Source organism: Chanodichthys erythropterus, chromosome 5 (assembly GCF_024489055.1).
Source record: "Chanodichthys erythropterus isolate Z2021 chromosome 5, ASM2448905v1, whole genome shotgun sequence".
Taxonomy (NCBI): domain Eukaryota; kingdom Metazoa; phylum Chordata; class Actinopteri; order Cypriniformes; family Xenocyprididae; genus Chanodichthys; species Chanodichthys erythropterus.
In genome coordinates, this window is record NC_090225.1 from 36,529,909 (window position 1) to 36,553,187 (window position 23,279).

The window sequence follows — 23,279 nt, forward strand, 5'->3', positions numbered from 1 at the left end:
AGGATGCTCCAGATACGGTCCAGTGGACGGAGCTGTGCCAGCAGGCCTTCACCCAGGTGAAGGCTGCTCTATGTGGCGGGCCATTGCTTCACTCTCCTGACTTTTCTCCCCCTTTTCTGTTGCAGACTGACGCGTCGGACAGAGGGCTGGGTGCTGTCCTGTCCCAGGAGATAGAGGGTGAGGAGCGGCCGGTACTGTACATTAGCCGTAAGCTCTCTAAGAGAGAAGCTAAGTACAGTACCGTAGAAAAAGAGTGTTTGGCTATCAGGTGGGCCGTCCTCACCCTCCGCTATTATCTCCTGGGACGGGAATTCACTCTCTGTTCGGACCACGCTCCCCTGCAGTGGCTCCATCGCATGAAGGATACCAACACGCGGATCACTCGTTGGTATCTGGCTCTACAGCCTTTTAAGTTCAAGGTGGTCCACAGGCCGGGTGTTCGGATGGCTGTGGCCGATTTCATCTCCAGAAATGGGAGGGGGGGACTGCAGGCCGGACGGCTCCCCGGCCTGAGTCGGGCGGTGGGGGTATGTGGCGATGGGGGCGTGGTTCAGCGAGGTCTGCAACCGGAGAGAATAGCAGGAGACGCTTGGTAAGTGAGTGGGTTGAATACAAATCACGAACACCGGTTTCTCATTCCAGTAATTTGCAGTAAAACGCTGTGAGAAGCAGGAGTGTGTGAGAGAGAGGGGAACTGCTGACTGAGTCGTGTCGAGGTTCTTGGAGTGAAGCCCTTGTGGATTGTGTATACCAAACTTGGAGAGAAGCCCTTGTGGATGGTGTATACCGAACCTTCACTGAAACCCTTTGTGGATTGTTTATTTTTGTTGTTGTGCGCTGCACAGTCTTTCTGTTGAACCTTTTTGAAACCTAATAAAGTCTCAGTCAGCAGTTGTTCGTCGACCCTGTCCTTTTCCTTCCCCAACTACGAACTTAACTGTGCTACACTCTGCAACAATGCTTAGGCCCCTACCTAAGCATTGTTGCAGACCATGTACACCCTTTCATGTACGTGTCAAAGTAACATTCACATGGATGGCAGGACCCAAGGCTTCACAGAAGAACATTGCCCAAAGCCTCACACTGCCTCCACCGGCTTGCCTTCTTCCCATAGTGCACCCTGGTGCCATGTGTTCCCCAGGTATGCGACGCACAGGCACCCGGCCATCCACATGATGTAAAAGAAAACGGGATTCATCAGACCAGGACACGTGCCCACTGTTGATGCTTTCGGCGGTGGATAGAGGTCAGCATGGGCACCCTGACTGGTCTGTGGCTATGCAGCCCCATACACAACAAATTGTGATGCACTGTGTATTTTGACACCTTCGCTCCCCACGTGCATCAATGAGCCTTGGCCACCCATGTCCCTGTTGCCGGTCGTATGCATACTTCAGAATCTCACTGGAAGTAGTAAATCATACCCAGTCATACCTTTTTGCCAGCTGTTTTATGAATACTGTTTTTCACCTACTATATAGTTGGGAATTTGGGTTATACGGATGCAGCCATAGAGCGCATCATATATGGTTAAACACAGAAGCTTGTGCAGGGATCACATGACTCCATTACATGCTAGAACAAACCTCAGAAGCAGACGCCACTGCCCAAGCATGCATTCACATACTTCTATATTTTTATATCATGGATCGGCAATCATTTTGACAGTTTTTCTTGGTAATCGCTTTGCCTTACTGGCCCAGTAAAGAAATTTCACCTTGTTTAAACCACAACACACAAAAAAATATATTTGTGCATGTGTTTTTTTTCTTTTTCTACTCTCCCAAACTCCCCTTTCCCTCACACCCTCTAAGGACTCTCATCAGCCTTGTGAGCAGGCGTGATAATGGGGCGGACAGATAGGCCCCTTCTCACACTATCTGAGATACATTCCACACACACTTACAGCAGCCAGCATACATGTCTGTATCAAAGTGCAGCGTCTGATGTGTGCTGAGAGTTCGAGAGCATCTCAGATATCCCACTGTTCACACTAACAAAAACAGACATGTGACACAAACACTTCAAAGAACCATGAGGGTCTAAGTACTGTAATGTTCTGGATAACTGCATTTGGAGTGGCCCATGTTTATGTCTGTGATGAACCAGCCAATCTACAAAAATGTGTCCTAACCAGACCCAATGTAATAAAGCATCAAGCAGTATATCCTAATTGCTAAATAACAATTAGATTTTGATTCCCCTAAATAGTTGTAAATGCAAAAAAAAAAAAAACATCAGTTTCTCGGTTGCATCTCAATGGTTAGTTCCCAGCCAAGTGAAATTTCATTGGTCCAAAAAATCCACACAATGTTTAATTTATTTGCTAAATAAAACAGCAATGTTTCAATAAATAAATATATAAGTATATACCCTTGTAGCTTAAAGTAGGTCTGTCTTTAGTTTCGAGGTTTATAAGATATCGTTCAAAATCAATTTCCTCTATGAATAAAGTGAATGGGATTTTTACTTATAGAACCCAATTGTTGCACTCTATGAAACATTAAATACATTATAATTGGTTGTTATTTTGTCACTTTGCAGCGGCATTTCGACAAATGACTTGTCCACACAAGTATTGTCAAGCCAGGTTAGTGTTATACATAAACACACAATGGCTTTATTTGAAAAACTTGGTGAGATGCCTTGCTTCTTAAGGTGCGGCCACATTTTTCATTGTTCGGTATATCTTCATGGGTGAAATCTAGTAATTTCCATAGGAATCCAAGCATTTGTGAATTTTACATGAGGGCGAAAGATTTCCCCACACAGATTTCATGATGGGTTCAAGTTAGTCACATGTATTCACCGCACTGCATCATAGATCATTTCACTAGTGTCAATAGACAATATACCTTTTTCAGCCTGTAAAATTGCACAAATATGACTGCACCTTAAGGCAGAATTTAAATGGAATCCTCTACATACTGTAGGCCAGTGTTTCCCCACCTTTTTCTTGCCACAGTTTTGATAAGTAAAAAATCCCACGGCACACCGCTGTGCACTAAAACAACAAAACTGCACAAACATGCATTGCTTCAAATGGCATATTAAAACTGAATATTATATAAAAAGTAGTACTCACATTTCATGTGAAACTTGAGCTTAAGTCAGGAAGGAACACAATAAGATCATATAGGTAGCTAAATAATGTTGTTGGTTCAGACCATGCGCTTAGATAGGGCCCTAAGACTCTACTCCGCTTTTCAAATACATAAAACATCATAGTGTTTTTTAAGCAAAGAAAACGCTGTACTTTTTTTGTCTTCAAACATCAGTTCTTTATTTACCTTTGCATTGCAAACAAGCAGAGAGCTATCTCCAAACTGTGTGCGGCACTTAAAGTAAAGGGGTGGAGTTATGAGGTTTGACTGGCAGTTTGAGGATCCAATGGAGTTGCATGGTTTTGTTACAAGCTCTTTCAAATCCTTTTAATTGGTTAAAAAATTGTAAACCCCACATACAGGCATAAAGGGTGACCTATAGCATTGATTTTTAAAAATAAAATTAAACAAAAACAACAAAATATAAAGATATGAGGTATTCGCCTGACAGCGACGATAATAACTCTATAGCATATATTTAATTTAATTTAATTTTTTGCCATTTGGTAATTTTCCACGGCACTTGACAACCTGTCACGGCATACTAGTGTGCCACGGCACAGTGGTTGGGAAGCACTGCTGTGGGCAGCAACTTCAATATTCAACATATATCTTGCTTTTTTTACACATTGCAAAGCATTCTGGGATTGACTTCTGGAGGAAGGATAAATGCACAGTCTGCCTTAGAATTTGCCTTATAAGAAGGCAGCATAGCCCTGTCATCCACCTTGCCTATGATGCCTACGTAGGCAGCGCACTAGGTTTTGCCTACATAGGCAGCACACTAGGTTTTGTAACAGAGTGACTGTCCTCAGTATATCACACATTATGATACTCACAATACGTGGTTTGAATGGCGGCTTGATCTTCCTCTGTTCCAGAAGTACCCAATCAATCTCTTTGAAGAATGGATGCACTTTAATAGCTTCCTCCAGTCCTTGGGACACTACACAACCCAACCGCTTACTGGGGCTCTTCGTCATGAACTAAACAATGGTGCAAAGAAAGAAGAAACAATTAGAAAGCAAAATATCAAAGAACTGGGTAAAGATGCTGACAGCAGACATGTTAACCAGAGGACAGAGACTGTGTTTATACGCATTATGTTGAGTTGGGATGGTCAATGATGTATGTGTGATGTAAGAATGCATCCTGTGGAAGGGTGACCTAGGGTGACCATAGGTCATGTGACCACAGTGCCAGTGAGACAGATTGCAGTGTGCATGACACTATCCAAGAGAAACAGACTGCATTTCCCACAAGGCTTTACAAAATGGCAAAGGACAGCCAAAGTAAATCTTGGACATGTGAAGGAAAAAGGCAACACACACACACACACACACGCACACATACATATATATATATATATATATACCAGCCCAGGTGAGAAAAATTAACGCAAAAGTAATGTAACGCATTCATTTTCAGAAAAAGTAATGCAATAATGCGTTACTTTTAAAGGTAACTTTCCCTAACACTGCTTATGAGTTCTACCACCTCACTGTCCCTCCACAGACTACCTTCGCAGGTGTCTTTCATATTAACCAAATGACCAATGAACTACCGGTATGTACTGTGAGCAAAGTGATAAAATTGTAACAAACGTCAATCTAGATTGATGTAAAAGTCACTTGAATTCTGACATGACTGTTCTGACTGAGCTCGCATTGCAAAACATCAGGCTTCAATCTGATTTAGGACCGCATATGGAAGTGGCCTAAATCAGAAATGAAAAAAGATCACAGTTCTGAGTCAAATATGATGAAAAAAATGTTGGGCCACTTTTGCCTGCACTCTGAACACTCTGGCTGTGAGTGTAAAGCAGGAAACCCAAAAAATGCTAAAGAACACAAGCAGTCATGCAGACAAATACACACAGAGAAACAAGTCAAACTAGCCAGACAAATAAATACTGTACGAGCAGTGCTCATTGACTGAAAAGACACTGCTCACTGGAATTGCTTTAATATTGCGTTTGTTTCTCTTAGACAACAATATGAAATGGAGAAAAAGTTGAGACTTTTGCTGAAAGGAATCATCATCTGTAATCATTTAGGAATCATCATCTATCATCATTTATTCACCCTTGTCCCTTGTGTCATTCTAATCCTGTTTGACCTACCTGATTCTTTGGAACTAAAAAAGAAAAAAAAGAGAGTCCAATGTGAACCAGGATATCTAGTTAATTGAAAAGAACCAGAACATAGCACACAAGTTGTATGGACTTGTGGTACTTCTGTTTTTTGTTTTTTTTTGTTTTCCTTTTTTATGGAAAAAAGAGCTGCACAATAATATTAAATATCTCATTATTTGTTTCACAGAAGAAATAAAATCATATGAGTGAGTAAATGATAACATTTTGTCTGAATGGTCTCCCATAGAGGTTCAGAAATAAAACTCTCTTTCAAATTCCTTGAACATCAAATAACTGAACTGTGCCATTCACATTCATTTTATAGCTCGATACTTTTACTGTCCGTCAACAATTTGTGTTTATTTTTAAGTTTCCAAAAGCATTTTAGAAGTAACATTGGAGACAAAGTAGATATATAATTGAAACATGAGCCTCTGAGCAATAAAAGGTTCCTCAGCTGTTTTTATAAGCACTTAACCAATTTGTACAGTTAAAAAACGGAGGAACCCTTGTAATGGTAGGCTGTTCATCCTGAAATGAGACCTCTGAGATTACACAATCCAAAAATCCAGCAGAGAACACAAACAATCTGTTCTTTTCCCAGAAGAAGAGTCATTTTTCTGAGCTGTCATCTTCTTTTGCTCTTCTGTTACTTTCTTTTACTTTCTTTCATTCTGTCACCAATCACAACTGTTCTTTCCAGAAGAGTTAGAGAGCAAGCAGAGAGTAGTAAGAGCAAAGGTTAAAGGGTTAGTTTACCCAAAAATGAAAATAATGTCATTTATTACTCACCCTCATGTCGTTCTACACACGTAAGACCTTTGTTCATCTTCGGAACACAAATTAAAATATTGTTGATGAAATCCGATGACTCAGTGAGGCCTCCATTGCCAGCAATGTTACTGCACCTCTCAAGATCCATAAAGGTACTAAAAACATATTTGAAACAGTTCATGTGAGTTCAGTGGTTCTATCTTAATATTATAAAGCGATAAGAATACTTTTTGTGTGCCAAAAAAACAAAATAAAGAATTTTCAACAATATCTATATGGGCCGATTTCAAAACGCTGCTTCATGAAGCTTCTGAGCTTTATGAATCTTTTGTTTCGAATTGGTGATTCGGATCTCCTATCAAATGGCTAAACTGCTGAAATTTTGGCACTCCATTTCACTGATTCGATTCGTAAAGCTATGAAGCAGTGATAAAATCGGCCCATATAGATATTGTTAAAAAGTCGTTATTTAGTTTTTTTGGCGCACAAAAAGTATTCTTATCGCTTTATAATATTAAGATAGAACCACTGAAGTCACATGAACTGTTTCAAATATGTTTTTAGTACCTTTATGGATCTTGAGAGGTGCAGTAACATTGCTGGCAATGGAGGTCTCACTGAGCCGTCGGATTTCATCAACAATATCTTAATAGGTCTTACGGTGTAGAACGACATGAGGGTGAGTAATAAATGACATTATTTTCATTTCTGGGTGAACTAACCCTTTAAGAGTTGGCAAGAGATATACAAAAAAATGCTTTATTTGCCTATGTCTTTAATAATAATCAGCAAGCAAAATTCATTCTTAGGCAATTCCTTAAGAATGGACACATACTGCTTTAAGAATGCTGACGGCCTCTTTGCTAAGCCACACAGGATATAGGACGTCATCATGGAGAATGGACTCAAAAAGGTCGTCTTCATTATCTGCTTCAAAAGGAGGCTGACCAGCCATCATCTCGTACATCAGCACACCTAGAGCCCACCAGTCCACTGATGGGCCATATTCAAGCTCCTGCAAGATCTGCAAAGGACAAATCACAACAAAACGAAAGTCATTTGAAGCTTACAACAGAATAACTGAGGATGAAAGCGCTTATTCTGTGCTGATTTGGCGAGAAAAACCAGCAGTTCTCTGTGAAGTTCTGCAGCCACTGATGGTTATTACTGTAAGTCAAGGCAAGGCAAGGCAAGGCAATTTTATTTGTATAGCACATTTCATACACAATGGTAATTCAAAGTGCTTTACATAAAGAAGAAGAATAAAAATAGAACATAAGGAATAGAAATAACAGTAAAAACAGATAATTTTGCTATTTGGATTTAAAATGCATTAAAAGTCAGAACCATGATGATACATAAAAGATATAAAAATACATTAAAAATGAAATAAAAACAGGAAAAGAATTTAAAGAATAAAAAGATAATACGTATAAAATAAAGTGCAAACAGTTCGGACATAGCACAGTGCTCAATCAGCAAATGCATAGGTAAAAAGATGTGTTTTGAGTCTGGATTTGAATGTGGCTACTGTTGGAGCACACCTGGTCTCTTCTGGAAGCTGGTTCCAGCTGCGGCTGGCGTAACAGCTAAAAGCAGACTCTCCCTGCTTTGAGTGAGCCCGTGGTATTTTTAAGTGAGTTGATCCTGATGATCTGAGTGATCTGTTAGGTTTATATTCTATGAGAATATCTGTAATGTATTGAGGTCCTAGGCCATTGAGTGATTTATAAACAAGCAACAGTACTTTAAAATCAATTCTAAATGCAACTGGAAGCCAGTGCAAGGACCTGAGGACTGGTGTGATGTGTTCATGTTTTCGGGTTCTGCTCAGAATCCTGGCAGCAGCGTTCTGTACGAGCTGCAGCTGTCTTATGGTCTTTTTGGGAAGACCAGTGAGGAGCCCATTACAATAATCCACCCTGCTGGTGATGAAAGTATGAACAAGTTTCTCTAAGTCTTGACTGGAGACAAAGCATCTAATTCTTGCAATATTTTTGAGATGATAATATGCTGATTTAGTTATTGTCTTTACATGGCTACTGAAACTCAGGTCTGACTCCAAAATCACACCAAGATTCCTGACTTGATTTTTAGTTCTTTGACCCTAGAGTGAAGGTACTTGTTCACTTTGAGAACTTCATCTTTGTTTCCAAACAAAATGACTTCAGTTTTGTCTTTGTTTAACTGAAGGAAGTTTAGACACATCCAATTTTTAATTTCATCAATGCATTGACACAGGGAGTCAATGGGGCTGTAGTCGTTGAGTGATAGGGCTAGGCAAATCTGGGTGTCATCTGCATAGCTGTGATATGCAATTTGGTTCCTTCTCATTATTTGGCTTAGTGGCAGCATGTATAGGTTGAACAGGAGGGGTGCAAGTATTGAACCTTGAGGGACTCCACATGTCATGGATGTCCACTCAGACTTATGGTCACCGATACTCACATAATAACCTCTCCCTTCTAAGTATGACCTGAACCATTTAAGGACCATCCCAGAAAGCCCAACTCAGTTTTCGAGCCTGTCAAGAAGAATGTTGTGATCGACAGTGTCAAACGCAGCACTGAGGTCAAGTAGAACCAGCACTGATAATTTACCTGTATCTGTGTTTAGGCGAATATCATTTATTATCTTTATGAGTGCTGTTTCTGTGCTGTGATGCGATCGGAAACCAGATTGAAAGTTATCAAAGTATCCATTCAAGCTTAAGAACTTGTTCAGCTGATTAAAAACAACTTTTTCAATGATCTTGCCTATGAAAGGAAGATTTGAGATTGGCCTGTAGTTGCTCAATATGGTGTTATCCAGATTGCTCTTTTTCAGGAGGGGCTTAACAACTGCAGTTTTCAGGGATTTTGGAAAAGTCCCAGAGAGAAGTGAGGCATTTACCACTTCTAGGAGATCTGCTTCTAAACAGTTTAACACTCTTTTGAAAAAAAGATGTGGGAAGTGTGTCAAGGGCGCAGGTTGATGTTTTAAGGTGCTGTACTGTTTCTTCCAAAATTTTACCATCAATTGCTTCGAAATCAGACATAATAGCTACTTTCTGAGGTTGTGATCTGATCTGTTTTACCCCAGTGCAGCTCAAGGATGTGCTGATCGCCTTTCTGATATTATTAATTTTCTCAGAGAAGAAGGAAGCAAACTCACTACATTTGCTGTCTGAGAGCATTTCACTGGGAATCTGACTTGGGGGGTTTGTTAGTCTCTCTACTGTAGCAAAAAGAGTGCGGGTGTTGTTTAAGTTTCTGTTTATAATATTTGAGAAGAAGGTCTGTCTAGCTTTGCCTAATTCCACATTGAAGCATGAAGAATATCTTCATAGATGTTGTAATGGATTTCAAGTTTTGCATAGGTAAAAAGGTCTTTGCATAGGTCTTTCGCCACATGCGCTCAGCTTTTCTGCATTGTCTTTTCATATTTTGCACTGCTGTTGAGTTTCTCCATGGTGCTTTTTGTCTGCCACTTTTCTTCCTGACTTTCACAGGAGCAATGTTATCAATAACATTCTGTACTTTTGAGTTAAAAGAATCAAGGAGAAAATCAACAGAGTCTGCAGATATGCTTGGTGTTAAAGATATAGCCTTCATAAACAGTGCACTAGTGTTCTCATTTAAGCATCGCTTTTTGACCGAGACAGATCTAGCTTCAACAGTCGGACAGATCAATATTTCAAAGAAAAAACAGAAATGATCAGATAGCGCTACATCCTTAATGACAATGGATGAAATGTTTAGACCCTTACTGATAATTAAATCTAGAGTGTGTCCACGATTGTGTGTAGGTCCATGTACATGCTGAGTCAGATCAAAAGCATTCAAAACAGTTATGATTTCTTTTGCCATATTGGATTCTGCATTTTCTATGTGGATGTTAAAGTCCCAAGTAATAGCAAAACAGTCAAACTCTGAGGAAATTGCTGATAACAGTTCTGTAAAGTCCTCCACAAAGGCTGGAGTGTATTTTGGAGGCCTGTAGATAACTATAAGTAGAATGCGAGGAGCACCTTTTAATACAATACCCAAGTATTCGAAAGACAAGTAATCACCAAATGACACTTGCTTGCATTGATAGACATCTTTAAATAGAGCAGCTACACCTCCACCTCTCCTAACAGCTCTGCAGACACTCATAAAAGTAAAGTTAGGAGGGGCTGTTTCATTCAGGATTTAAACTAAATATGAAAACTTTGAATGTAATATCAGAGTTTTCTGAATGTAATGAAAAACTAAGACTAAAAAACGAAAACTAAAAAAAAAAAAAGTCATTGGGCAACATTCATGAAACATTCATGGGAACATTAACACATCAGGCAATATGTGCCGTTCATATATATTGCGCCCATCCTTCCTTTGGGCGCAATATGTATGATTCGCACATACAGTCAAACCAAAAATGATTCAGACATATTTCTGATAGATTTTTACCAGTAGGTGCAGGACACTGTAGTTCATTTATGTAAGTGAGGATAGCAAAATAAAGTAAACTGTTACATATTATACCCAAAAATTCTTCATACAGTGGACAACCAGTAAAATTGATAAAAATTTGGAACCAAAAATTATTCTATACACTCTGACCTGACCATGTTTTTTTTTAAGTGTGTTAAGTGTGTTTAAGTGTTATCTTGCCATATTTTATTACCATTTTTTTTAAAACTATAGTGAATAAATTTGATAATATATCACCTGATGATCTTCAATGTGTTTAATATAAACATTGTTACACTGATGAAGACAGACCAGCCGAAATGTTTGTCCTTGTATCTCCTGTTTTAAATCAATAAATTGTATTTTAGAATGCAGACCTTTTGCAACATTCATACATACATTACTCGCCTGTGCATGTCTCGTCATATCCGTAAATAGAAAAAGTTACTCCGGCTACTTTGACGTCTGGTTTGGGAGTGGCTTAGGTTAGTTGTCACAACAAGCGAGCAAGGTTGACATGGAGCACCTCTGAATCAAACGTTTTTTTTTTTGTTTTTTTTGTTTTTTTAAAGCGCAGAACAAAGGAGAGTCTGCTGGCCATAAGAGAACATAATAGCTCATAATAAAACAAGAATCAACATTGGCTTGGCTTATTGGAGATGGCTAGAACTGAGAGATTTGTAATGCTGTGTAAATGATGCGGAGATGGCGTTTTTTTATTATTACACAGCGGGTGAATAAGGTATTTTATTGAACAGATAAATTGCCATGTGTAGCTCTCTAACAGAGTTCATTAAAGCATTATCTATTGTGAAGGGATATTTCATTATGGATGTTATAGCGCTGTGCTGGAATCTGTTTTCAAGGAAGTACCGTGTCTATTAATGGGTAAAGCTACAGTAATGTCTTCAGATAGTCAGCTTGAGATCCTTTCCATCTAAACTGGTTATATCTCTTAAGCCTAGTAAGTGAATGTCTTTTTTTGGTCATGACAAAAATTAATTTTCATTCGCACAGTCACGCACAACCAAAGCGCAACCAAAACAATGTTCTTCCAGAAAATTCATGCAGTTTTGCTTTTTCAACCACTAGAGGGCCAAAAGCTTCATATTGTCCCTTTAAACAATATAAATAATAATATTTCATAGCTTTGATGGGAACCAAGCAATAGAAAATGAGACTTTCGAGTGTTTACCAGGCATTTGTGTCTGTGAGAGTGTGAAATACTGTACCTCGGGGGCAATATAATCTGGTGTGCCACAGAATGTTGTGGTTGTGATGCCATCCAGGATTCCCTCCTTACACATGCCGAAGTCTGCCAGTTTACAGTGACCTTCTGCGTCCAACAGAATGTTGTCTAGTTTTAAATCCCTGCAAAGAAAAATTGAAGCAAATGTAACAAACAGCATATGTAACATGTACTAAAACATTCGTATTACATGAAAATGGGACTTCCATGAAGAATTTTGGTGTAAAATGACACAAATGCAAAGGTTAACTTTGAAATAACTGAAACGGACAGTTTGAACTGGTGAATCAAACCAACATTTCTATCTTTAAAACATACCTATCTTTATATCTCAGTTTCTACCGTACATTGTGTACCATGCATTCTTAACCGTTAATTGAAATTTAATAAAAGAGCAAAGCATTTTGCCATATTAAACATCCTGATATAACTGATGCACAATTCAGATTCTGGATGTCTCTATTCAAATATTAAGCAACACTTGCAACACAGCAGGTGAATCATTTACTGACACTTATATGCCTGATATTAGTTTGATCAAGCGGACACTAATATTCTGATGTCTGTCTGTGCCCACGGACAGAATTTTAGTCAATTAAAGGTCAAAGTATCAAGCCAAAAACAAACAAACCAAAAGTTTCCAATTTTAAACATTAATATTTTAAAAGCATTTTTTTCTTAGCTGTTGAAATTGAATAAATCAAGATACAGCGGACACTTTCATGCAAAACTTTTATCCTCAAACTGTATAAAACAACATACTGAATCACAATTCTCTCAATGTTGTGCGTATGTACAGAAAGGCTCAACTTGCACCTGAAATTGTTCAACTTTAAATTGAATAGTACTTTGATGGTTAAAAATAGTTATTGGTAGACTGATTGTCAACCATGTTCACACTTCAGTTCAATTTGCCAGTTTCCAGCAGTGTCTATGTTTTTCTTGTTAAAATATATTGCTTGAAGTCAAAGACTGATGAGATATCTCTTCACTAGATGACCATAGTGGAGGTGAATAATTTGCACTAAAATAGATTTAATTGGATGTTAATTTTAAGTAAAATTAATTGCAGTGTAAACTGACTTGCTAGGCCAGTAAAATGGACAAAAAGAGGAAATATTTAAGACGGCGCCTATTTGCACTAAGTGCCAATAGCGTTAGATGCTATATTTACCCTATGTGCAAATAGCTGTAGATGCTAATTACACTAAGTGAAAATAGCAGCATTTTCGTAGCAATATGCTATTTACACTAGGTGAAAATAGCGAAAGATTCTATTTACACCATGTAAAAGTATCAGTTCTTTGCAATAAGAGTAAATAGTAATTACATGCTATATATACTTATATATTGGCAGATACTATTTCCACCTCAGTATTTTTGTACATTAACAGGATGCAATAATATCATAGAGTGTAAATTATTATATTTATTAAAATTATTAAATGGATGCTGCCTTATTGGGAGAATATAAACCCTCCCTACACCTTCCCCTAACCCCACCCAATAAACACTTAATATTATTAAACAGTCGTTCGCAGTTTATTTCCACTTTTAGAACATTATTTTCATTTTTGCTGAAAATAAATGTGAGCTTGGCAAAAGGCAGATTCAGGATTCAAACTCGTGTCGATCACGTTAAAAGCCGAGTCTTCGAACTTTACTCGCTACCGTTGTGCCACCGAAGACGTTGAATTCCACGTGTCCTTTTTAAAACTTGTGTAAATAGGGTTTGCCAACAAGGGACACTATTTGGACTTAGTGTAAATAGACAGTGATTATGACGAATCATGACGTGAAAAATGTTTATACTTTAATGTTTATACTTTATACTTCTAATTACGAAGCCCCACATGACATGTGGACAAATGTGGCAACTAATTAAGAATTTGTTCTCTCATTTTAGTTAAATCATGGCCTTGAATTAAGAATTTTGTTCCAACAGCTTAATTTGTTATGTCTTTTTAGTAAAACGTGCCCATGTTGACTAATTATTAAAATGTGGCCATGATCAAGTAAAACAAGGAAACACATTAATATATAGTGTGAACAATTTACCTAAAATGAGGGAATGAATTAGTAAAACGTGCTGACATAAAAAGTACCATTTATTCTTAAATGTAACTGAGCTACACTGCAAAAAAGAGTAACACTGCAAATATTTTAACCACGTAGTACATATTCTGATTGCATGAAACATTTCCATCAAATTAAATTGATTAATCTCTAAACGATGTACATATGTTGAACTCAGAACAACTGTGAAGTATTCAATTAAAGCTAATTAAAAAAAAAATATATGAAACTTGGAAAGTAAAATTCTTAAGTTTTAATGCAGTTTGATAGATAGCACAGAAACTACATTTGCGTTGGCATATTTAGAGGGGTCATATAATGCCACTTTTACAAGATGTAAAATAAGTCTCTGATGTCCCCAAAGTGTGTATGTGAAGTTTTAGCTCAAAATACCCCACAGATCATTTTTTAGAGCATGGTAAATTGGTCACTTTTTGAGTGTGAGCAAAAACGCTCCATTTTTGTGTGTCAAATGCAAATGAGCTGCTGCTCCCAAGAAGAGGGCGGAGTTTCAAGAGCTCGTGTTAGCAGTGCTGGTTACCTCACAACTAACTGAAAATGTCAGAAACTGTTCGGACAATGATGGAGAGACTCAAGAAGAAGTGAACACATGTAGAATGCAACAGGAGGTTTCTGAATGGTTAGTTGATGAATTTATGTAGCTGATGTGGAGTTAACTATCTTAAAGTCATTGATTAGCATATTCTGTCATGATAATCTATAAATCGCTCGTGTGGGAACTGTTTGTTACAATCAGCAGTGTAGCAGGGATGAGGCAAAATACAGACTTCTAACAGAGGTATTTATTCAGACAAAGAACAGAACAGCTACAATACTTTACACAATATAACAAGAACAAGAATGGACAGGGAGTGCTAGGAGTAAGTCCAACTTAAAGGGAGTGCTGACGATGACAACAGTTGCAGGGAATCCAGGGAATGGTGGGAAGGCTGATGAGGGAAGTGAAAGCAGGTGATGAACAGGGAGGATTCTGGGAAACAGAGTTCGGGATGTAACATTGTTGTAAGATCCTGCAGAACCAGAGAATATATGCTGCATGAAGATAGAAAAGGTATAATTTTGTTTAATTAGTTATAACTTATGTTGTCATCTTGCGTTTATGACATGCTATTGTTGCGTACTTTATTGCAATTATATGGCCTCACCCCTTTATTGCATGTTCTCGGGGGCAGGGCTTATGTAAATTTTAGGGTTAGTGATGTCAAAAACCTGGGAAGAAGCTTGTTTTAGTCCCTACCAGCCATTTGTTGAAGTACTTAAAAAGCGATTTCTTTAAAAGAAAATATCTCCCTTTGCATTGAACTTGAGCATCGTAACTTTGCAGATATTGTTTATGGTCTAACAGCAACATTACACACTAAGTTAAAAAAGTGAAATCATAATCAACCACCTCTTTAAAAATATATATTATTTAGAGTAGTTATGAAGTACAGTTACAAGTACTTTAGGTTAGACTTTATTTCAGTGGTCCACTTTAGACATTCTACTAGCTACAGGTAACTTTGCAACTACATCTCAACTAACTCTCATACAAGTGAGAGTTAGATGCTCTCCCAATAGACTTTCTATTGACTGTGAGTGACTTTACAACTACTGTACATGTCAACTTATTCCAATTACACCTAACCCTAATCTAACAGTCTACTACTACTCTAATGAGAGTTAGTTGACATGAAGTTGCATAGTTACTTGTACAGTAGTTAGTAGAATGTCTAAAGTGGACCATCAAAATAAAGTGCAACTGTACTTTACTTCATATATACAGTATAAGTTCAAAAGATTTCTGGCCAGATTGCAGGATTATTTGAGTACTCCTGATGGAGATGGGGATAAATAAGACAAAAAAGTTTGAGAAACACTGGTTTATTGGGCTTGCTCTACTATTACAGACTGGGGCACATCATGTACCCGTGGAGTGAATTTAACCAACACAAGAGGAAGGTAAAGAGAGACAGAGAGAGTAAAAAAAGAAAAGGAGAGAGCGAGATGATAAGGTGCCACTGATGAAAGACAACAAGGAGTTGGAAGAAACCAGTTGGATTGGGGTTTGATGGTTGATTGCAACAAGAATGTCAACATCACTTCACAGGATGTCATTCAGTCAAAGGTGTTTTCATAAAACCATCCTCACTGAAAAGGGAGGGGAGCGTCGGAACCCTTACGCAACTGTTCCCTTTCAGAAAGGCACCCTGGTTCTCGGTACGTTCCTGTTGGTCTGAAAAGTTGGCAGGAGGGGCTTCATTCCTCTCTGTCTTTCCCCACCAAGAGTGTTCAATCACTCTTAACATGCAGAATTGTGGGAAAATGCTTGTAATGAATGTTGGAAAGATGCACAGTGAGAGACTCACTTCCCAAATTTAAAGACCCCCTGTGGTGAAAATCAAGTTTTTAATGTTGTTTAATATGCTTTAAGACAAACCATGTGCAAATTCATAAGTCAGCAATACTGCTGAGTATTTTATGTTTAAAACTGCAGTAAACCAAAAACCCTTTGGAAATCGTTGGTGTTTGTGATGTCACAGACTACCTTGTAACCAATCACAACAACGTGCCGGCAGGCTTTAGCATATCATTAACTATGGCTGCTCTGAAGCAGGAAAGTCTCGAGAGAAGCCAGGTTATCCCGGTAAATTTTCTGTTGATATGAAAAATTGTGTAGATTTAGCAATATAGCGAGTCTATTACGATGTTATGATGAACTATATGCCTTTCTCCACTGACGTTCTGCGTTGTTCAAAGCGTTTGTAAGGATACTCTGATTTTTAGAAGGCAGCTGTCTGACTCTCAGATGAAGAACAGGAACATGGTTTATGTAACATTAGCAACACATTATTAGCTGTTTGATAACGTAGTCAAGCAAAAGCTAATTATATGAATTCATATTAATGAATAACAGAACCGTCGCAAGGGCTGTGCCAAGTGTGCGAGCGCACAGGGGCTCACGCAAAGTAAGCCCCCCTGAGATATTTTAATACTATAAAACATGTGTGACCGTGATTCGTGGGCATATTCAGTCAGTGTGTCCTTGCAAGCCAAGTTCTGAGAGAGCTATTCAGTGAATTTTCAGCCCATTATAAATTCTGATTTTGGCTGCCTCTGGAATGGATCAAAACATAGATATTAGCCTGCCTGATAGTAATAAAGTAAATATGCTGGAAATCCGTGCTCATTCAAAGATGTGCATTTATTTCATGTACAGAGAAGACACCGGCGCCTGCAGGATTTTCAATTTTTTAAATCTGAAAAGTCCTAAAAGCAACGAAATTGTCAAACATAAATTTAGAGCATATTCACAGAGGAAAACAGCTGCTTGTTCTCTCAATACTGTCTGTTTTTTTGAGAAATCACTTCAGGTGATTCAGTGAGAGAGCAGTCCAAACGTTTTGCAAAGGCGTTTTACCAATTCATAATTTAAAACACAATTTAAGCGTCAGAAAATATTCAGTTCAGTTGCAGAGCTGTTAAACTGAATATATGAAGCAAAGCAAGCTTTTCTTAAATATCCAACACAAACAACAAATTGCTTGTCAGTCGTCACTACAGCAACAGTAGCCTATACTCTCCGAGCTGCCGTGAGCGAGTGGAGGTGGGGCTAATTTGCATATTCATTGATCCATGTATATTAAATGAGGCTAGGGTGTAGAGTTACATTCAAGCTAATATGTCATTTTGGTGATCAAAGATGAGTTTTAACAGAAAAAATTATTTACTACAGGGGGACTTTAAGATCCACTTCTTGATTGAAGAGTTAAGGTCTTAGAAACCGTTGTAGGATATTTGACTTTAATGACCCTACAAGTTGGATTAAATCATCAAAATATGAGAAAAAAAATATTTCTTTCTTTCTTTCTTTTTTTTTTTTTTAATATGAGGGAATAGCAAAACACTAAACTTGGTTAAAGGGATAGTTCACCCAAAAATGAAAACTTTGTTGTCATTTACTCACCCTCAAGTTCCAAACCTGTATACATTTCTTTGATCTACAAGGTTTAATTTTACTGCAAAAAAAAAAAAAAAAAACGCATTGAAAAACAAAAAGCTCAGGAAAAAGCATACACTGACTACAACATAATCAGTTATTAATATTTCATTGGTTCTGTCTTGTTTTTGCATGTATTCATAATTTCTTTGAATGAGAACCTCGCCAAAAAATATGTCCACACATTCATGTTTCATTGCCAAAATTTCACAAATAAGCTACTGACTCCAAGCATAACTACACAATATGCTTACAAAATCTGAAACAAAATTTTAATAATATTTGAATAAAGAGTAAAGATGTCAATTTTACTAGGTCTGATATCGCTTTTGGCCACTTTTATAGCTTAAATTAGTTTTAATTATAGCCTTATTTTTTTCATTACATAATTTACCTACTTCCATTTGAGTTTCACTATCATTCCAAAATGTGAAAAAAATAGTAAGACAAAAGAATGAGTAGGTGTGTCTAATCTTTACTGTAGGTGCATAAAAAGAAGGGTAAAACGTTCATGAGACGTGAACGGCTGCTATGTATTGTCCTCTACCCACATGTGCTTCTACATCACAAGATGTTCCAGAATTGTCCATCTCTCCATCTGTCTCTTATTTCTGTCTCTCTTCCCCCACTCCATCCCCTCCTGTCCTACAGTAGTCTACCTTCCGACACATCCTGGTCACGTCGTTCTTCCTCTCGTTCCCAAGAAAGAGACCTTAATTCATCCAGAGAGCTTCATTTTGTTGATTTAGATTATGTGACATTGCTACATTGGCTGCTCTTATCTGTCCCCTTTGAAGTGCATGAATGGTGAATGCTGCTCTCCTTTTCACATTTATTTTCCAAGATGTTAAATAACATACTCTTGGTTTTTTTTCCAGAGTGTGTGACTTTCTGAGGTTGTAAGGTGAGGGTTTGTGAGTCCACTCTGGTTGTCAGATTCAAGATATCACATAATGTCAGAGGCACATCAGATGTGCAGTTGGTTCTCTGTAAATTAAATGCCTTATTAGAGCCTCATTAAATCTTATTTTAAAAGTAGCAAAAAAGTGAACATTTTAATAACATTATATTTTTGGAACAAAAATAAACAGAATATAGTACAACCTTTGCTAAAGTGATTGTTTGGAACAAGTATTAACTTAAATATGATTCAAAACATATTTGCTTTATTCATTATAGTTGTTAGTAGTCTATATTGATAAGATTTGTGTGAGTTTGTTGTAAAAATCAATAAAAAACAATGAATGTTTTCTTTTTCCTTCTGATAAGTAAATTTAATCATACAACTAAAAAAAACAACATTTTCAATGAAAAGCAAATGAAGATAAAAGGAAATTTTATAAACAACATTAACGTTTTAGCATGGGTTGTAAAAATTCAAAAAGGGCTATAAAGGATGAGATTAACTATTGTATTATATTTTACTAGAGCTCCTTTCATTTGGAGGAAAATACTGACATAGTAAGAACACAACAAGTCAGAAAGCAGAGAAAGATAGAGAGAGGGAAACAGCAGCAAACTCAATTTAGAGCATTTCCTGTGTTTCAAGTGAATCTTGAGAAGTGATTTTTTCCATTACGTACACAGCACCCTCTGTACTCAAAAAAAGTGCTAAAAACCTAAAAAAATATGCACAACTAAAGCTATCCCATTACAACAAACTTAAGAAGGGCATGACGTACACCTCTCTATTATAACAGTATGGATTTTGTACAGTCTTTTAGTTCAATCTAATCATATTTTAGTGGTTCATTTAATAATTATATATTTAATTATTATATTTTAACAAATTTAGTTATTGTGTGCAAATATTTAGAATTATAGATAATGGTTACACACACACACACACTTCAAACATTTACAGTACCATTCAGTATGATTTTTTTATAATTAATACTTTTTTCAACATAGATGCATTTATTTTATTAAAAGTGACAGTAAAGACATTTATAATGTTACAAAAGTTTCAGATAAATGTCGTTCTTTTGCATTTTCTATTCATCAAATAATCCTGACAAAAACGTATCATGGTTTCCAATAATATATTAAGTAGCACAACTATTTTTTGACATTAATAATAATAAGAAATATTTCTTGAGCAGCAAATCAGCATATTAGAATAATTTCTGAAGGATCATGTGGCACTGAAGACTGGAGTAATGATGCTGAAAATTCACCTTTGTCCTCAAATGAATACATTCAAGTAGAAAACAGTTATTTTAAAATGTAATAATATTTCACAATATTATCTTTACTGTATTTTAAATGCGGTTTTATTTTATATAAACAAAAGTGACTTGACTTAACTTGACTTGACTCCTCTTATACTTGAGCAATAGCAGGAATTGGCTCTCTTAAACCTAAATGGAATGGAAAAGGACTGGAAGGCCAAGAAAACTTGCAAAATCTGAAGAGAAGTTTCTCAGATTTTCTTCTTTGAGAAATTGGAAGAAGTCCAGGAGGTCATACTAAATACTGATTTTTGGTTAAAGAAGCCATTTTTGTTCTATTTTTTTTTTCTTTACATTTTGTGCACATATTTCCTGTATTTTCTGTTTGTATCAAAATAAAGACCAAAAATGGATGGTCATTAAAACTTTGCTAAAACAATAAGATGGTGGTGGCCTAAGACTTTTGCAAATACTGTGTGTGTATATATATATATATATATATATATATATATATATATATATATATATATATATATAAACTCCAAACACATTTTACACATGCACAAGCAGGTCTAAAAATTGAGACATTTCATGACATTCATTACAATGAATGGATTTTATGCTACTTTTTTATTGTTATCAATATACACTGGTGTTTGAATGAATTTCCTATATTTCTGCAAAAATGTGTGTTCCCTCACATTTTCCTTTAGAATTTGCTGGTATAATTCATTGTTCCATCAATGATGTCAATTCGTCCTGGCCCAGATGCAGCAAAACAGACCCAAACCATGATAATACCACCACTATGTTTTACATAGGAGATAAGGTTGTTATGCTGGAATGGAGTGTTTTTCTTTCTTTAAACACAACGCTTCTCATTTAAACCAAAAAGTTCTATTTTTGTCTCATCCGTCCACAAAATATTTTTCCTATAGCCATCTGGCTTGTCTACATGATCTTTAGCAAAATGCAGACAGGCAGCAATGTTCTTTTTGGAGAGCAGTGGCTTTCTCCTTGCAACTCTGCCATGCACACAATGGTGTTTCAGTGTTCTCCTGATGGTGGACTCATGAACATTAACATCAGTCAATGTGAGAGAGGCCTTTAGTCGGTTAGAAGTTACCCTGGGATCCTTTTTGACCTCATGGACTATTACATGTCTTACTTTTGGAGTGATCTCTGTTGGTAGACCACTCCTGGGGAGGGTAGCAATTGTCTTGAATTTCTTCCATTTGTACACAATCTGTCTGACTGTGGATTTGTGGAGTCCAAACTCTTTAGAGATGGTTTAATTAAGCAACAACAACTCTTTTTCTGAGGTCCTCAGAAATCTCCTTTGCCCATACCATGATACAGTGCTCAGCGTAAAAGAGTACAGTTTTACTCAAATTAGGGTGATGCAAAAATAAGTACACCCCACAACAAAAACTATTACATCTAGTACTTTGTATGGCCTCCGTGGTTTTTAATGACAGCATCAAGGCTTCTAGGCATGGAATGAACAAGTTGGAGACATTTTGATGGTAGCATCTTCTCTTTCAGTATAGAGCAGTACATCTGTGAATTCATGATGCCATCAATGAAATGCAGCTCCCCGACACCAGCAGCACTCATGCAGCCCCACATAAGGACACTGCCACCACCATGTTTCACTGTAGGCACCATGCATTTTTCTTTGTATTCCTCACCTTTGCTACACCATACAGTTTTGAAGCCATCAGTTCCAAAAACATATATCTTGATCTCATCACTCCAGAGTATAGAGTCCCAGTAGTCTTCATCTTTGTTAGCATGGGCCCTGGCAAACTCTAGGTGGGCTTTTTTTGTGCCTGGGCTTTAGGAGAGGCTTATTTCGTGGACAGCACCCATGCATGCCATTCCTCTGCTGTGTATGTTGTATTGTGTCATGGGAAATAGTCACCCCAGATTGGCTTTCTACTTCTTTAGATAACTGCAGTGAACTTGCATGCTGATTTTCTTCAAACTTTCTCATCAGAAGACGCTCCTGACGAGGTGTTAACTTCCATGGACAACCTGAACGTCTCTGTAAGATGGTTGCAGCACCACTTTTGCTATTCTGACTGATAAGTAAAGCTTTGCTGATCTTCTTGTAGCCTTCACCTTTCTGGTGTAAAGAAATTATTTTCTTTCTCAGGTCTTGTGACATTTCTCTTCCATGGGGTGCCATTGCTGACAGCATGAAACGGGAAGGGCTTTTAACACCCTTTTATAGTAAACTGTCTGCTGGACACCTGTGTAATGAATAATTAGACTCACCTATGGTTGAATTCTTGTTAAATTAGACATTTGTAGTCTAAAATTTAGCTTTGCTCCAGAGACAAAGTGGGGTGTACTCATTTTTGCATCACCCTAATTTGAGTAAAACTGAAAATTTTGTTCTCTAAGTTATATTATTAACCTTCACGTTATAAATTAAACAGATGTTAAATAAAACTTAGTCTTGTCAACATTTTGGAAACTGTTTTTGTGTTCATTGAAATATTGTAAAATGTTACTTTTCAAAGGAGGTGTACTCATTTACGCTGAGCACTGTACACTTCAACAAACACATGTTGTGAAGTTCAGACTTTGCTAGATCCTGATCTTTAAATAAAACAAGTCACAAACCAACCCCTGATTGTCATCCGACCGATTGAAAACATCTCAGAACAGGTGGAGCCTAATTTCACCTTCAAATTAACTGCTAATCATAGATCTTCTCATATTTTGCCACTCACAAATATGTAATACTGGATACATTTTCTCAATGAATAATTGACAAAGTATATATTTTTGTCTCATTTGTTTGATTGGGGTATCTTTGTCTACTTTTAGGACTTTTGTGAACATCTGATGATGTTTTGGGTCACATTTTTGCAGAAATATAGAATATAGTTCACAAACATTTGAGCACCACTGTATCTTATATCTTCAGATGTCTGTATGCAGTCATTTACAGACCCTATTAAGGTGAGCATGAATGAAGCTCATGGATACTAAGTTAGTTGGGCACTCCTGGAAGGTTACCAAGCAACATCTGCATGACCTAATTATTATATTATAATATATAATGCATAACAGAGAAGCAAAAATTTGCTAAATTTCCTTGTTGATATCAGTAGATAAAAAGGAACAAAAATGAACCAATCATTGTTTTTTGCAAGCAGTGCAACTTGCGCACAAGGATAAAGTGATTAGTAATTATAGGGGCTGTAACTGAGCCTCTTAGTCCAGTACATAGAGGACCTTGTTTACTAAAGTAAAAGCGTATTTTTGAATGTGCTCTTGGGTTAATATCAATTAGCTCTTACACAAAGAGGATACTTATTGTAGCA

General features: G+C 37.1%; 1 protein-coding gene across 1 annotated transcript in view; it reads right to left on the minus strand.

Annotated features, from left to right (window-relative positions):
- The window catches only part of prkceb (protein kinase C, epsilon b), a 140,805-nt gene that overhangs the window by 5,180 nt on the left and 112,346 nt on the right, over nucleotides 1-23,279 (minus strand). The window contains exons 12-14 of the mRNA XM_067386994.1: nucleotides 11,678-11,816; nucleotides 6,848-7,036; nucleotides 3,944-4,090 (exon numbers count right to left, since the gene is read on the minus strand). Coding sequence (XP_067243095.1) covers nucleotides 3,944-4,090; nucleotides 6,848-7,036; nucleotides 11,678-11,816 — 475 coding nt within the window. The remainder of the gene's footprint in view (nucleotides 1-3,943; nucleotides 4,091-6,847; nucleotides 7,037-11,677; nucleotides 11,817-23,279) is intronic.